Below are 18,039 nucleotides of genomic sequence, written 5' to 3' on the forward strand. Positions count from 1 at the left end.
AATCCTAGTAAAATATTCCCTGTTTTAGGTCAGGTAGGATCACAACTTTATTTTAAGAATGTGTGCTGTCAGAATAATAGTAGAGAGAATGATTTACTTCAGCATTAATTTCTTTCATCACATTCCCAGTGGGTCAGAATTTTACATACTCTCAATAGAGAATAGTATTTGGTAGCATTGCCTTTAAATTGTTTAACTTCTAACTTCCTGCTACTCAGGCTCAGAGGCTAAGATATGCATATTATTAGTAGGTTTGGATAGAAAACACTCTGAAGTTTCTAAAACTGTTTGAATGATGTCTGAGTATAACCGAACTCATATGGCAGGCAGAAACCTGAGAAAAAAAATCCAACCAGGAATTGGGAAATCTAAGGATGGTAGTTTTTCAACTCTTTGCCTATCCAAGATACAGTAGAAATTTGGTCCGATTGCACTTCCTAAGGCTTCCACTAGATGTCAACAGTCTTTAGAACCTTGTTTCAGGCTTCTACTGTAAAGGAGGAGAGAATAAGAGCTGATTGAGTAAGAGGTCTGGTAGAGTGCCATGAGCTCATTCAGGCGCGCTCCCGTGAGAGGTAGCTGTGTTCCATTGCATTTCTGAAGACAAAGGAATTCTCCGGTTGAAACATTATTGAAGATTTATGTTAACATCCTAAAGATTGATTCTATACATCATTTGACATGTTTCTACGAACTGTAATGGAATTTTTTGACTTTTCGCCTGGCCTGCGCGTCGTGAATTTGGATTTGTGAACTGAAGGCGCGAACAAAAAGGAGGTATTTGGACATAAATTATGGACTTTATCGAACAAAGAGAGAGAGAACTGACCTCGGTCCTGGGGACATAGTGGACGTGGCAGGTATGCAGAGCAACTACAAATCCCAGAGTCCTCTAGGGACCACAGTGTTCTACACTATGACTGATAACATTGAGGTACTATAGCAGGTAGGCAGACAAATCCCACCATCCTCTAGTCTTGGGGCCCAAGTGTTCTTTATATTAGAAGTCCTCCAATAATGGAAAGAAGAACCAAAAAACCCCAAAAAACACATGATATTGAGGTACTATAGCAGGTAGGGGCGAACACTACAAATTCTGTAACTCCTGAAAGGTCCCTAGTGTTCTATACATCGTACCTGGGGAGTGGAGACGCAGCGAAGGAGGCAGGTGTGTAGGGGAAACAGAAACTACAAATCCCATACCCATTTAGCAAATCCCATACCCAAAGTGTTCTATTATTGACCCAGTTTAAATGTAAAAATAAAATGTTTAGTTACCCTTGACATTTTTTCATCTGTATTGGTTGGATCTTTGCCACCTCGCATCATCATGGAAATCAAATAAAGGTTTTATGGGAAATTCGTTTTTAACTTCTCTAGGATAGGGGCAGCATTTTCACTTTTGGATAAATTGCGTGCCCAATTTCAACTTCCTTCTACTCATCCCCAGAATATTAGTAGATTTGGATAGAAAACACTCTGAAGTTACTAAAACTGTTTGAATCATGCCTGTGAGTATAACAGAACTTTTGTAGTAGACAAAGCCCCAAAGACTAACCATTAAGATTTTTTTTTTTAGGTCACTGTCTGTTCAATGAGATTTCATTGGGATACTAGATTTCTAATCAACCTGTTTGCAGTTCCTACCGCTTCCACTGGATGTCACCAGTCTTTGGAAATAGGTTGAGGTTATTCCTTTGTGCAATGAAGAAGTACGGCCATCTGGAATCAGTGTAAAATACGTTTAACATACTGACTCAACATACTGACTCAACTCCAGCTCACTTTAATAATGGAAATTGATGGGAATTGATCGAAAATGTATCACTAGCCACTTTAAACAATGCCACTTAATATAATGTATATGTATATACTGTACTCTATCATCTACTGCATCTTGCCATCTTTATGTAATACATGTATCACTAGCCACTTTAAACTATGCCACTTATGTTTACATACCCTACATTACTCATCTCATATGTATATACTGTACTCGATACCATCTACTGCATCTTGCCTATGCCGTTCTGTACCATCACCTATTCATATATCTTTATGTACATATTCTTTATCCCTTTACACTTGTGTGTATAAGGTAGTAGTTGTGGAATTGTTAGGTTAGATTACTCGTTGGTTATTACTGCATTGTCAGAACTAGAAGCACAAGCATTTCGCTACACTCGCATTAACATCTGCTAAACATGTGTATGTGACAAATAAAATTTGATTTGAAGTGTATAAAAAGATGAAGCTTACCACCTTCAACTGTTCCAATCGGTCCTTCATCTTCAAAACTGTGATGCCACTGTCACAATCTCTAAACTATCAAAAAGAGATATTCTAATCTACAAATGTTACGCCCCTGAAAAAGGTGAGAAATGATCACGAGAGTGATACGGTGTTGTTTCCTCAATGAGAACTTTAGTGCCATCATTTTACAAAAGTAACACATTTGACAGAATAACAGATCTACAGGAAATAGATATTTTTGTAGGGTACAAGGCTTATTCAAGTCACAACAGTATACACTGTAATTCACTGAAACAGATACTAATTTCAATATAACTGTCAAGCACAAAGCTTTAACTTCTTTGGGCTGCAAGCCCAAAGCCGGGCACAATATGACAACAGCCACTTCAAGTGCAGGGCGCGAAATTCAAAATATAATTTTTAGAAATATTTAACTTTCACACATTAACAAGTCCAATACAGCATATGAAAGATAAACATCTTGTGAATCCAGCCAACATGTCCGATTTTTAAAATGTTTTACAGCAAAAACACCACATATATTTATGTTAGCTCACCACCAAATACAAAAAAGGACAGACATTTTTCACAGCACAGGTAGCATGCACAAAGCCAACCTAACTAACCAAGAACCAACCAAACTAACCAAGAAACAACTTCATCAGATGACAGTCTTATAACATGTTATACAATAAATCTATGTTTTGTTCGAAAAATGTTCACATTTGAGGTATAAATCAGTTTTACATTGCAGCTACCATCACAGCTACCGTCACAAAGAGGACCAAAGCAGCCAGAGTAATTACAGACACCAACGTCAAATACCCAAATACTCATCATAAAACATTTCTGAAAAATCGATGGTGTACAGCAAATTAAAGACAAACATCTTGTGAATCCAGACAATATTTCAGATTTTTTAAGTGTTTTACAGCGAAAACACAATATAGCATTATAATAGCTTACTACAATAGCCTACCACACCATCGATTCATTCATCAAGGCACGTTAGCGATAGCAATAGGCACGTTAGCGATAGCGAATAAACCAGCAAAAGATATATAATTTTTGACTAACCTTGATAAGCTTCATCAGATGACAGTCCTATAACATCAGGTTATACATACACTTATGTTTTGTTCGAAAATGTGCATATTTAGAGCTGAAATCAGTGGTTATACATTGTGCTAACGTAGCATCTTTTTCCCACAACGTCCGGATATTTTTCTGACACTTTTTCTGACACACATATTCTGACCAAATAACTATTCATAAACATAACTAAAAAATACATGTTGTATAGGAAATGATAGATACACTAGTTCTTAATGCAATCGCCGTGTTAGAATTCTAAAAATAACTTCATTACGACATGCAGTTTACGTTATGGCGAGAGCGTGCCCAAAACCTGGCCGCAAACTACTAGTTCACATGTACGACAGATATATGAAATAACTTCATAAAATGGGTCCTACTTTTGCTGATCTTCCATCAGAATGTTGTACAAGGGGTCCTTTGTCCAGAACAATCGTTGTTTGGATTTAGAATGTCCTCTTCTCCAGTCAATTAGCACGGAAAGCTAGCAAAGTGGCGCGAAGCTCTCCTTCGTGAACAAACGCAGACAACGCAACACGCCTAACGTCCCGAAAAAATTTCAATAATCTAATAAAACTATATTGAAAAAACATACTTTACGATGATATTGTCACTTGTATCAAATAAAATCAAAGCCGGAGATATTAGTCGTCTATAACGACAGCTTATCAGAAGGCAAATCCAGGTCCCTTCACGCGCTCTCCAGAAAACAGGAAACTGGTGACACGTCATGCAAAGAGCTTTTATTCGACCCCAGATCAAGTTATATACTTAATTTCTTCTCTCACTGCCTGTCGACATCTAGTGGAAGACGTATGAAGTGCATGTATACTGATATATATCAAGGACATTTATAGGCAGGCCCTAGAACAGAGCATCGATTTCAGGTTTTCCCCTTCCTGTCAGGAAGTTTGCTGCAAAATGAGTTCTGTTTTACTCACAGATATAATTCAAACGGTTTTAGAAACTAGAGAGTGTTTTCTATCCAATAGTAATAATAATATGCATATTGTACGAGCAAGAATTGAGTACGAGGCCGTTTGAAATGGGCACCTTTTATCCGGCTACTCAATAATGCCCCTGCAGCCCAAACAGGTTAACTCAGTAAACCATAACTCCATTTAACAACAGACAATAAAGTGTTTGAAAAACCATTATACAAATAACACCACAAAGTATCTTATTATCAACGCACATGTTCATTCACAATCGACATAAAATGGCAGCTACTCTCAGTACGAAGCTATTCTTCGCTGCAACCGAGCAGGGCTCATATTACTCTCTGCAAACTTAACTAACTTCCTCAAGATGTTATTAAGACACACCTTAAACACTCTTGACATGTTAGCGAGTTATTACATTTAAATGACTCTTTTTTTATCATCAATAACGTACCTGAAAAAGGGGAGAAATGATCACGAGAGTGATACGGTTTTGTTTCCTCAATGAGAACTTTAGTGCAATGAGAAAAGACCGCAATTTCCCCGGGAACTTGAGTGGAGACCAGAGCAATCGATCTCAGGCTCATAGATTAAGAGCATTTAGTAGATCACAGATTAACACTTTTACCCACGACAAAATAAATGTAATCAACATAACGTTTACACATTCCTCTCACAATTCGTACCCTTTGTACGCTTGACGGATTTTAACACAATTATATAAATGTTATCAATCTCTATCAAATAATACTGAATGCATGATCTTTTTAACCTTAGATGTTTTAAGATCCTCACATACTATGAACTTAGTAATACTTTTTAATGTATAACAGGCTATGAGTAATTCCTTTAACCTGTCACACTCTCCCTGACAAAATAAATGTTGTCCCAACATTACCAACATTGTCTTCTTCAACAGTCGGTATGCCCTGGACCTAGAAAATCCTCTTCTGTAAGGTAGTATTTGAGCAGAGGTCAAGGGTCACAGTTCAAATATAACTAACAAGTTATATTCACAGTCCATATCTGTTGACCAGCTGTATAACATAAGCAGTCTTTTCTCAAACTATTGATCAACAGTCCATCAATTTTAATGATCTATATGCATAGTCTGCAAATTGTCTCTTGCGACAGTCTGTGAAATCAGTCAGTAGTCCATGGTCAAACATGTCAACTCTGTAGCCTCATGTTTGCGGAAGCCCATAAATGTAAGGTGGCTGAAAGTAACATTGCTGTAGTGATGGCAGCCATGGAACCAGTCCTGGTGCAGAGTAGACAGGGAACAACTGTGGCTGTGGCTGGATACTGTAGTAGGAAGGGATACCAAGCTGATCATAGGTGATACGTCTTGGAGGGTGTCTCTCTCTTTGTGGCAGCTGGTAGGCTGGTTCCTCGGGTTCAGCAGCATCAGTTAATGAAGGAAAGGCACTTGGTGGACGATCATCAGGCAAATTTTCAGCAGGCAAGTTCATCTCCTCAGCAGGCAGGTCTTGAACTGTTGTTGTCTCCTCCAGCCGCTTTTCAACAAGAGGCTGTGCTGGTAGCGTATCAGGGACTGGCACCGCAACTGTCTGTTTCACTGGTGGGGGCCTGTGTTCCCACTCTCTCGCTGGTTCAGCATTCCTCTCCTCAGGTACTGTAGGAGATGTGGGAACCTGTAGCGGCTCATGATGAAGGTCATATTAATCCCCGCTGTCTTCATCAGAATCTAGAGGCTGTGATGCAGGCTGATGTCTCCTTTTTTTCTGACTTTTGTCATCTTTGGTCATTTCTGGTTGTGTCTCAAAAGGTAAGTGGTCACAGGACATGAGCAGGTTTCTGTGCAGGACCCTGGGGCGTCCCCTATCCTTTTCTGGTCTCAATTCATAAATCGGCAGGTCTGAACCCATTTGTCTCACTACTGTGTGAATTGTATCTTCCCAATAGCTTCCCAATAGCTACGGAGTTTGCCTGGTCCTCCTCTTGGTGTCAGGTTTTTAATCAGAACTCGCTCGCCAGGCTGTAGCACTGAACTCCTAACTTTAGTGTCATAGTACTTCTTACTTCATTCAGCGGCTTTCTGAGCATTTTCATTTGCAATGGCGTATGCTTCTTCCATCCCTCGTTTACAGTTTTCCACGTAGTCTCGATGGTTACCCGGAACCTGCTCTGGTAGAACTAACTGCTTGCGGGCTGTAGTGATTCTGTACAGAATGCCATCACTGTCTATTGTCAATTTGTCCCATTCTCTGAATAGGCATTTTGTCTTTGGACTGGATTCCTTTTGCTCTTTAACTGGCGGTTTGAAACCCGACAGTTTGAAATTGAGCACAGGACGGATGACCGGATCAGATTCTTGTGCTTCTCTTATCCCATCTTTTGGGATCGAGCTGGTTGTTGCAGTGGTTGTCTCACCTTCAGCTGATAATGACATAGATGCAGCTGACAGTGACCAAGGTACAACAGCCTCTTTCTGTACCTCAACTGCTTGTATCGTGGCGGCAATGGTGTCTGGTGGAAGCTCCTCAGAACATTCTCTCATCAGTAACTCTACATCCAGTGGCATCCTTGACAAAGCATCTGCATCACCGTTCTCTCTGCCTGGCCTGTACTTTATTGTAAAGTGGAAATCAGCCAATTCTGAAACCCACCTGGAAGTGGTTGCGTTCAGTTTTGCAGTAGACAGAATGTAGCTGAGCGGGTTGTTATCGCTGTATACAGTGAAGGTCGGAGCATAGTACAAATAATCATGGAACTTATCAGTGATTGCCCATTTTAGAGCTAGAAATTCTAGCTTGCCCGAGTGGTAGTGATAATTCTTCTCAGCTGCTGTTAAGGTTCGAGAGCCATAAGCAATGATCCTAAGCTTCCCATCTTGCTTTTGATAAAGAACTGCTCCCAAGCCTTGGTGTGACGCATCAGTGTGTACAACAAATGGCTGGGTGAAATCAGGGAAACCTAAGACTGGTGGGTGAAGCAAACACTCAATCAGCTGTTCAAGTGCCTGTTGATGCTGGTCAGTCCACAGGATTGGCTTGTTTGAGGGCACCACATGACTTACTTTCTTTGTTTTTGTTTTCCATGGGTGGTCAGGTAATTTCTCTGACTCAGCTTTCAGGAGGTCATACAGGCAGCTGGCCCTCCTAGCAAAGTCTTTGATGTACTGTCTGTAATAAGTGAGTAAACCAAGCATTTGTCTGAGCTGGCCCACAGTCTCTGGTCTGATTTCTTTCAATGCTCTTACTGCTTCAAAATTGGCTGGGTCAACTCGGCTGCCCTCTGCAGACACTATTCTGCCCAAATAACGGACCTGGGGTTTAAAGAGATCACACTTACTTGGTTTGAGTTTAATGCCATACTCTCTGAGACGCTGCAAAACTTTTCGCACATCATTCACATGGCTGTCGAAAGTTTTACTGAAAACTAGCGTGTCGTCCAGATAAGGAATGCAGATGTTATCCCGGAGCCCTTCCAAACACTCCTCCATACACCGCTGAAAAGCTGCAGGAGCGTTCATGAGCCCGAATGGCATACGTATCCACTCATAGAGTCCCCACGGGGTCACAGATGCTGTCAGTGGTATAACAGGCTATGAGTATTTCCTTTAACTTGTCACACAACCACTAATTAAATGGTTAACAAATTAGACCATTACAATTTATTAAACTATTGATTAAAAATAAGCCTCAAAGTTAGTTGTAAAAATATTTAGTAGGCTAAATGGTCATTAGCATATAGTCATTAAAAATATTTATTTTTATTTTTACAAAATGTCTGCACAATATGGCTGCAGCAGCGTCTCCGATTAGAGCAACAGTTGTGTAGAGAGCGATTGATCTCAATTCAATTCATGGACTTTATTGGCATGAGAAACATATGTTAACATTGCCAAAGCAAGTAGAGAATAAACAAAAGTGAAATACACAATAGAAATTTACAGTAAACATTACACTCACAGAAGTTCCAAAAGAATAAAGACATTTCAAATGTCATGTTATGTAAATATACAGTGTTGTAACTATGTGCAAATAGTGAAAGTACAATTGGGAAAATAGATAAACACATATGGGTTGAATTTACAATGGTGTTTGTTCTTCACTGGTTGCCCTTTTCCTGTGGCAATAGGTCACAGTCTTGCTGCTGTGATGGCACAGTGATATTTCACCCAAAATGGGGTTTGTTTTTGAATTCTTTGTGGATCTGTGTAATCTGAGGGAAATATGTGTCTCTAATATTGTCATACTGTACATTTGTCAGGAGGTTTTGTGGGCAGTGTTGCACCTAGCCTGTCTTCTCTTGAGAGCCCGGTCTGCCTATGGTGGCCCTTCTCAATAGCAAGGCATAGTCAACACTTTCCTTAAGTTTAGGTCAGTCACAGTGGTCAGGTATCCTGCCACTGTGTACTCTCTGTTCAGGGCCAATTTGCATTCTAGTTTGCTCTGTTTTTTAAATAATTCTTTCCAATGTGTCAAGTAATGCTTTTTTGTTTTCTCATGATTTGGTTGGGTCTAATTGTGTTGCTGTCCTGGGGCTCTGTGGGGTCTGTTTGTGTTTGTGAACAGAGCCCCAGGACCAGCTTGCTTAAGGGACTCTTCTCCAGGTTCATCTCTCTGTGGGTGATGTTGAAAACTGTTTTCTGCCCCTACCAAAAGATAGAATTTGTAGATAATTGGCCCTCTTTCTGGGACTCACCCACAAACAGGACCAAGCCTGACCTGCTGAGGAGTGACGGACTCCATCCTAGCTGGAGGGGTGCTCTCACCTTATCTACCAACATAGACAGGGCTCTAACTCCTCTACCTCCACAATGAAATAGGGTGCAGGCCAGGCAGCAGGCTGTTAGCCAACCTGCCAGCTTAGTGGAGTCTGCCACTAGCATAGTCAGTGTAGTCAGCTCAGCCATCCCCATTGAGACTGTGTCTGTGCCTCGACCTAGGTTGGGCAAAACTAAACATGGCGGTTTTCGCCTTAGCAATCTCATTAGGATAAAGACCTCCTCCATTCCTGCCATTATTGAAAGAGATCGTGATACCTCACATCTCAAAATAGGGTTACTTAATGTTAGATCCCTCACTTCAAAGGCAGTTATAGTCAATTAACTAATCACTGATCATAATCTTGATGTGATTGGCCTGACTGAAACATGGCTTAAGCCTGATGAATTTACTGTGTTAAATGAGGCCTCTCCTCCTGGTTACACTAGTGACCATATCCCCCGTGCATCCCGCAAAGGCGGAGGTGTTGCTAACATTTACGATAGCAAATTTCAATTTACAAAAAAAAAATGACGTTTTCGTCTTTTGAGCTTCTAGTCATGAAATCTATGCAGCCTACTCAATCACTTTTTATAGCTACTGTTTACAGGCCTCCTGGGCCATATAGAGCGTTCCTCTCTGAGTTCCCTGAATTCCTATCAGACCTTGTAGTCATAGCAGATCATATTCTAATTTTTGGTGATTTTAATATTCATATGGAGAAGTCCACAGACCCACTCCAAAAGGCTTTCGGAGCCATCATCGACTCAGTGGGTTTTGTCCAACATGTCTCTGGACCTACTCACTGCCACAGTCATACTCTGGACCTAGTTTTGTCCCATGGAATAAATGTTGTAGATCTTAATGTTTTTCCTCATAATCCTGGACTATCGGACCACCATTTTATTACGTTTGCAATCGCAACAAATAATCTGCTCAGACCCCAACCAAGGAGCATCAAAAGCCGTGCTATAAATTCTCAGACAACACAAAAATTCCTTGATGCCCTTCCAGACTCCTTCTGCCTACCCAAGGACGTCAGAGGACAAAAATCAGTTAACCACCTAACTGAGGAACTCAATTTAACCTTGCGCAATACCCTAGATGCAGTTGCACCCCTAAAAACGAAAAACATTTGTCATAAGAAACTAGCTCCCTGGTATACAGAAAATACCCGAGCTCTGAAGCAAGCTCCAGAAAATTGGAACGGAAATGGCGCCACACCAAACTGGAAGTCTTCCGACTAGCTTGGAAAGACAGTAGCGTGCAGTATCGAAGATCCCTCAATGCTGCTCGATCATCCTACTTTTCCAACTTAATTGAGGAAAATAAGAACAATCCAAAATTTATTTTTGATACTGTTGCAAAGCTAACTAAAAAGCAGCATTCCCCAAGAGAGGATGGCTTTCACTTCGGCAGTAATAAATTCATGAACTTCTTTGAGGAAAAGATCATGATCATTAGAAAGCAAATTACGGACTCCTCTTTAAATCTGCGTATTCCTCCAGGGCTTAGCTGTCTTGGATCTGCACAGCTCTGCCAGGGCCTGGGATCGGGAGAGACACTTAAGTGTTGTAGTACTATATCTCTTGACACAATGATGAAAATAATCATGGCCTCTAAACCTTCAAGCTGCATACTGGATTCTATTCCAACTAAACTACTGAAAGAGCTGCTTCATGTGCTTGGCCCTCCTATGTTGAACATAATAAACGGCTCTCTATCCACCGGATGTGTACCAAACTCACTAAAAGTGGCAGTAATAAAGCCTCTCTTGAAAAAGCCAAACCTTGACCCGGAAAATATAAAAAACTATCGGCCTATATCGAATCTTCCATTCCTCTCAAAATGTTTAGAAAAAGCTGTTGCGCAGCAACTCACTGCCTTCCTGAAGACAAACAATGTATACGAAATGCTTCAGTCTGGTTTTAGACCCCATCATAGCACTGAGACTGCACTTGTGAAGGTGGTAAATTACCTTTTAATGGCGTCAGACCGAGGCTCTGCATCTGTCCTCGTGCTACTAGACCTTAGTGCTGCCTTTGACACCATCGATCACCACATTCTTTTGGAGAGACTGGAAACCCAAATTGGTCTACACGGACAAGTTCTGGCCTGGTTTAGATCTTATCTGTCGGAAAGATATCAGTTTGTCTCTGTGAATGGTTTGTCCTCTGACAAATCAACTGTACATTTCGGTGTTCCTCAAGGTTCCGTTTTAGGACCACTATTGTTTTCACTATATATTTTACCTCTTGGGGATGTTATTCGAAAACATAATGTTAACTTTCACTGCGGATGACACACAGCTGTACATTTCAATGAAACATGATGAAGCCCCAAAATTGCCCTCGCTAGAAGCCTGTGTTTCAGACATAAGGAAGTGGATGGCTGAAAACGTTCTACTTTTAAACTCGGACAAAACAAAGATGCTTGTTCTAGGTCCCAAGAAACAAAGAGATCTTCTGTTAAATCTGACAATTAATCTTGATGGTTGTAAAGTCGTCTCAAATAAAACCTCGGCGTTACTCTTGACCCTGATCTCTCTTTTGACGAACATATCAAGACTGTTTCAAGGACAGCTTTTTTCCATCTACGTAACATTGCAAAAATCAGAAATTTTCTGTCCAAAAATGATGCAGAAAAATGAATCCATGCATTTGTTACTTCTAGGTTAGACTACTGCAATGCTCTACTTTCCGGCTACCTGGATAAAGCACTAAATAAACTTCAGTTAGTGCTAAATACAGCTGCTAGAATCCTGACTAGAACCAACAAATTTGATCATATTACTCCAGTGCTAGCTTCCCTACACTGGCTTCCTGTTAAGGCAAGGGCTGATTTCAAGGTTTTACTGTTAACCTATAAAGCGTTACATGGGCTTGCTCCTACCTATCTTTCAGAGTTGGTCCTGCCGTACATACCTACACATACATTACGGTCACAAGACGCAGGCCTCCTAATTGTCCCTAGAATTTCTAAGCAAACTGCTGGAGGCAGGGCTTTCTCCTATAGATCTCCATTTTCATGGAACGGTCTGCCTACCCATGTGAGAGACGCAGACTCGGTCTCAACCTTTAAGTCTTTACTGAAGACTTATCTCTGCAGTAGGTCATATGATTGAGTGTAGTCTGGCCCAGGAGTGTGAAGGTGAACGGAAAGGCTCTGGAGCAACGAACCGCCCTTGCTGTCTCTGCCTGGCCGGTTCCCCTCTCTCCACTGGGATTCTCTGCCTCTAACCCTATTACAGGGGCTGAGTCACTGGCTTACTGGTGCTCTTTCATGCCGTCCCTAGGAGGGGTGCGTCACTTGAGTGGGCTGAGTTACTGACGTGATCTTCCTGTCTGGGTTGGTGCCCCCCCCTTGGTTTGTGCTGTGGTGGAGATCTTTGTGGGCTATACTCGGCCTTGTCTCAGGATTGTAAGTTGGTGGTTGAAGATATCCCTCTAGTGGTGCGGGGGCTGTGCTTTGGCAAAGTGGGTGGGATTATATCCTTCCTGTTTGGCCCTGTCCGGGGGTATCATCGGATGGGGCCACAGTGTCTCCTGACCCCTCCTGTCTCAGCCTCCAGTATTTATGCTGCAGTAGTTTATGTGTCCGGGGGCTATGGTCAGTTGGTTATATCTGGAGTACTTCTCCTGTCTTATCCAGTGTCCTGTGTGAATTTAAGTATGCTCTCTCTAATTCTCTCCTTCTCTCTTTCTTTCTCTCTCTCGGAGAACCTGAGCCCTAGGACCATACGTCAGGACTACCGGGCATGATGACTCCTTGCTGTCCCCAGTCCACCTGGCCTTGCTGCTGTTCCAGTTTCAACTGTTCTGCCTGCGGTTATGGAACCCCTACCTGTCCCAGACCTGCTGCTTTCAACTCTTAATGATCGGCTATGAAAAGCCAACTGACATTTATTCCTGATTATTATTTGACCATGCTTGTCATTTATGAACATTTTGAAAATCTTGGCTCTCTCTAATTCTCTCCTTCTCTCTTTCTTTCTCTCTCTCGGAGGACCTGAGCCCTAGGACCAGACGTCAGGACTACCGGGCATGAAGACTCCTTGCTGTCCCCAGTCCACCTGGCCTTGCTGCTATTCCAGTTTCAACTGTTCTGCCTGCGGTTATGGAACCCCTACCTGTCCCAGACCTGCTGTTTTCAACTCTTAATGATCGGCTATGAAAAGCCAACTGACATTTATTCTTGATTATTATTTGACCATGCTTGTCACTTATGAACATTTTGAATATCTTGGCCATGTTCTGTTATAATCTCCACCCGGCACAGCCAGAAGAGGACTGGCCACCCCTCATAGCCTGGTTCCTCTCTAGGTTTCTTCCTAGGTTTTGGCCTTTCTAGGGAGTTTTTCCTAGCCACCGTGCTTCTACACCTGCATTGCTTGCTGTTTGGGGTTTTAGGCTGGGTTTCTGTACAGCACTTCGAGATATTAGCTGATGTACGAAGGGCTATATAAAATAAACTTGATTTGAAAATAAACTTGATTTGTTTAGGTGGTTGTAGAATTTAACCCCTCTTTTCTGGATTTTAGCGGGTATCGGCTCTGCATGCATTATTTGGTGTTTTACGTTGTACACAGAAGATATTTTAGCAGAATTCTGCATGCAGAGTCTCAATTTGGTGTTTGTCTCATTTTGTGAATTCTTGGTTGGTGAGCGGACCACAGACCTCACAACCATAAAGGGAAATGGGTTCTATAACTGATTCAAGTATTTTTAGACAGATCCTAATAGGTATGTCGAATTTGATGTTCCTTTTGATAGCATAGAAGGCCCTTCTTGTGCCTTGTCTCTCAGTTCGTTCACAGCTTTGTGGAAGTAACCTGTGGCGCAGATGTTTAGATCAATCTCTCTCTCTCTCTCTGATCAATAGCATGCGTAAAAACACATGCAAAGTAAATATCATGCATGCTCTCAAATAGGGCACCGAATGGAAAAGGTAGTAGGTTAAATTCTAAATCTGTCAACTCAATCCAGTGGGCTGTCCATCTATAAATAAGATGAGGCTGTATTGTTATGTATTGACTCCTTGTCCCCATCTGGTTGCTAAATAAGGCCAGGTCAACAAAAGAAAGTCATGCAATGATTACTGATTAATGAAGATATTTTTGTATTCCTTTTTTATTTGCTAGTCAAGCAATGCACAGTGTTTCATAGTACAAACAAGTGAAGCAGTATTTTATCAACACCATTCCCCCTGAAAATAGATTAGGTTACTGTGTTCTGACAATAGGCCTAGATAGAATTCTCAAATGCAATGTGTTTAGAGGTTTCTAATACAATCAGTTGTTTCATTAAATCTTACTTTGGGCGGACTGAAACTGACTGTGATGGTGAAAACTTTTAGCTAACAAAGGCTTAGTTTTTGAGCAGTGGGTTTTCTCTAACATTTTACAGGGTCCTGGTGTCGTGATGTCTGAGAAAGCTGTAATGCAAAGCGTATCTGACAGGTTGTATATACTGCTATACTGCTCAACTGTCATCTACTTTAAATGATAAACCTCCCACTCCCTTTCTCCACCGTCCCCTCTTCTTCTTCTCCTCCTTTCGTTTCCTCTCTTTCACCAGGTATGAAGGCACACAGAAAGTAATTTGTTTGGCTGCACGGCTTATCATTCCAATCCCCTTTTCCTGAGATGCATAGAGATGGAGAGATAAAATGAAAAAAGTTAGTTTTATCCATTATTAAATCCCTTTGAGAGAGTATTGAGCTACATAAGTAGCTAAGTAGCCTTGTCCAAGCCAGAACGGCATGAGCCTATCTACTGTTTCTGTACCATGAGGCTTTTGATGTATCATTTAATACAAGTACACCCCCTTGACACTAGTCTCTCACAGGGCCTTACCCTCAAAACTTCATTTTAATGCTGAGTGCCAAGCAATGAGGACTCTGTCCCCTTTTTGGAATGACTTGACCTGGGATCGAACCCCCAACCATCCAAGCTCGAGACAGTCACTCTAACCACATGGCCACTGATCTATATAACTTAAAACTATGAGATTTGTCATACTTCAAATCTCAAACCTCCCACTCCCTTTTCCACAATAGTGGAATCTGAATACATCAGCATACTGGATTTGGTGCAGCTGGTAGCTTAGCGGTTAGGAGCGTTGGCTCAAATCTCAGAGCTGACAAGTTGAGAAATCTGTCGATGTGCCCTTGATTAAGGCAATTAACCCTAAATGCTCTTGTAAGTCGCTCTGTCATGTCCCCTCTTTCCCTTGCCCCCTACTCCCGAGTGGCGCAGCGGTCTAAGGTACTGCATCTCAGTGCTAGAGGCGTCACTACAAGCACTGGTCCGATTCCAGGCTGTATCACAATCGGCTGTGATTGGGAGTCCCATAGGTCGGCGAACAATTGGCCCAGCTTTGTCTGGGTTAGGGTTTGGTTGGGGTAGGCTGTCATTGTAAATAAGAATTTGTTCTTAACTGACTTGCCTAGTTAAATAAAAAAAATACTCCCTCACTCTCCGCCTGCCTGCCTGCCTTCCCTCCCTCCCCTCCCATTATCCCTGCCTTCTCTTGCTTACCTTGCCAGTTCATTTCCATGCAGTGTCCATCACCGGATGGCTGCCTGGGGTTCTGAAGCCAGGAATAGTAGTTCATGGGGGACCCATCAGTCCAGAGGTAGCGGTGAGGCTATGAGAGAGAGAGCGATACAGAGAGAGACAGACCGACCGAGAGAGAGAGAGACAGACCGACAGACAGACAGACAGACAGAGATTAAGCATAACGACAGGAGTTGGTGGGCATGAACACTGTTGTCCACCTGGTTTTTATAATGATGATCAAGTTGAATGGTGAACACTATGGGGTGGTTTCCTGGATACCGATTAAGCCTAGTCCTGGACTAAAAAGCAGACTCAATAAAGAAACTCCATCAATAATCATTTTAGTCCAGGTCAATCTGTGTCCGGGAAACTGCCCCTATTTAGTCTAAAACCGCCACCTGAAGAGGGTTGGATACTGTAAAACCGCCAAGCCAGATGCGAGGGGAATTTCTGCTGAACCTCTGAGCAAAAACATCCACGTTGTCGTTCTCCAGGGCAGAGTGGATTGATATCAGATGAGCTTTGCTCTTTTGAGAGTGGCAGAAATCCTGTGTGGGTGAGAATGAATGAATGAGAAAATGAAGGAGAGAGAGTTGTCATCATCAAAATACATTTAGCGTTAGACATTAATGCACAACACTGATAACGTGTTAAGACAGTAGAGTGGATACCCTGAACTAGAGTACAGCATGCTGCTTTGAGAGTTAGTTATGGTGGTCATTTTGCGTATCTTGTAGAGATACAGAGGTACACTGCGGTATGTCTACCTTTAACGAAAAGAGACATTGGACTCAATGGGACTCTCTTGCCTAAATAAAGGTTAATTCACTGAGAGAACTCTGTAGGCTAAACCTTAGAGAAGTCTGAATTTACCTCAGCAGATTGAAAGTCCAATTCTTCCGTGAAGTGCTTAACACATTTGTTCCCCAGTTTATACCAGGTAGAATGGCCAGGACATGGGAGAAAGTCCTTGACCTTCCCAGAGACCCGCTTAGGATCTAAAAGAACAAGGGGAGAACAAGGGAGAGATTAAAAGGACGGATATGAAAGAGAAGCTCCGTCCATATACTCACAGGGCTGGTTTCCCAAACACATGGGGAAAAAAGTACAGTTTACTATAGAATATTACAGTACTTACTATAGAATTCCATAATAAACTGTAGAATACTGTGGAATACTATACTACACACTGTTGTATCCCTCGAGTATGTGTAATACTTACTATAGAATGCTGTAGTATACTGTAGTGAACTGTAGAATACTATAGTACATACTACAGTATTATCCACACAAAAAAACACTGTTGTAAATAGTACAGTATATTCCGCAAAACACTACACTTTTTTAAACTATAGTAAATACTATCTTATTTGCATATAACCTGCCCATTCCCCTCACCCATCATGCAATTTTTCCACCCATAAGAGAGAAACCTACATGCCAATTATATACCAAATATTGTGTTCCCTACAGGTTATAGAAAAGAGCAGAAGCGTTGGGGTCTGTCTTAGACCCTTATAGTATTCACGCTACAGTGAATACTAAAGTATTTACATGTATACTATAGCATATATTTTCTTATGTGGGCAGACACACATGGCTATTCTAATTTGAGCATGCTTTTCAGTCCAGGATTAGGCTTATTCTGGGTCAGGGTAAACGGCCCTGAAAATACATCAGTCACTGTGGTGTTGAGATGATGAGGGAAGGCTACTGTACCAGTGGAGTGTAGACCATTGAGCACCATGGCAGACGTCCCGAGTAGCATCATGGCCAGAATGGGTAGGACCTTCATCATGGGATCTTCACTTCTCTTCAGCTGTTGGGAAAAGAGCAAAGTTACTATATATATTTTATAAAGGAAACTGGGAGTTCTGATCTGTGGGGGCACCCAACCAGACTCCGGCACACTCAGAGACAAATGAGAGAGAGGTGCATTTTCTCATTAGAGAATCAAATATTCGGGTTTTACCTTGAGGTATGTAAATGTAAATGTCTTTTTCCTCTATTCTTGCTTCTCCTTGCTTCAGATGCTCTCTTTCACTCAGCTCTGCTTCCTTATATACCTATTCCATATCTCTTAATCTCCATCTAATCTCAGATGTATTTCCTCTTTTCTGCTGTTTCAATCTCTTACACATAAAAAGTTGCAACCCCTCTGGGTTTGTCTAGACAGTATGTGCAATCCCTGGGTATAGTTGTCCCCCTTGCACTTTTCAACATCAAAAAATCCAGTTATTTGTTTTACTTGTCCCATTGAAAAACAATATCTACAGTAATGTATCACCAAATGAAGCATTCCTACAGCATTCCTCCCTACAAAAAAACATGGGAGAGTTTCAATAATGTTGTGGGGTTGCTTTGCAGCCTCTGGTACTGGGGGCCTTGAACATGTGCAAGGCATCATGAAATCAGCAGATTATCAAGGGGTTCTGGAGTGGAGTGTTCAACCCGGTGT

General features: G+C 41.6%; 1 protein-coding gene across 1 annotated transcript; it reads right to left on the minus strand.

Moving 5' to 3' along the window:
* Window positions 1-14,133: 14,133 nt before the first annotated feature.
* Window positions 14,134-17,622, minus strand: LOC129841274 (C-type lectin mannose-binding isoform-like). Its single transcript, XM_055909468.1, has 6 exons — window positions 17,554-17,622; window positions 17,301-17,400; window positions 16,455-16,579; window positions 15,980-16,129; window positions 15,561-15,669; window positions 14,134-14,661 (listed from the first exon to the last, which is right to left on the minus strand). The coding sequence occupies exons 2-6, from the start codon at window positions 17,377-17,379 to the stop codon at window positions 14,519-14,521; spliced, it is 606 nt and encodes a 201-aa protein (XP_055765443.1). The 5' UTR covers window positions 17,380-17,400; window positions 17,554-17,622; the 3' UTR covers window positions 14,134-14,518.
* Window positions 17,623-18,039: the final 417 nt, after the last annotated feature.

Source organism: Salvelinus fontinalis, chromosome 42, assembly GCF_029448725.1.
Source record: "Salvelinus fontinalis isolate EN_2023a chromosome 42, ASM2944872v1, whole genome shotgun sequence".
Classification (NCBI taxonomy): Eukaryota; Metazoa; Chordata; class Actinopteri; order Salmoniformes; family Salmonidae; genus Salvelinus; species Salvelinus fontinalis.

Bases quoted from the DNA above. Each gene is read 5' to 3' on its own strand.
- LOC129841274 (XM_055909468.1), bottom strand. From the start codon at position 17,379: ATGATGAAGGTCCTACCCATTCTGGCCATGATGCTACTCGGGACGTCT. The intron at 16,580-17,300 runs GTACAGTAGCCT...TTGTTCTTTTAG, and splicing joins CAATGGTCTACACTCCACTG to ATCCTAAGCGGGTCTCTGGG. The intron at 14,662-15,560 runs GTAAGCAAGAGA...TATGCATCTCAG, and splicing joins CATGGAAATGAACTGGCAAG to GAAAAGGGGATTGGAATGAT.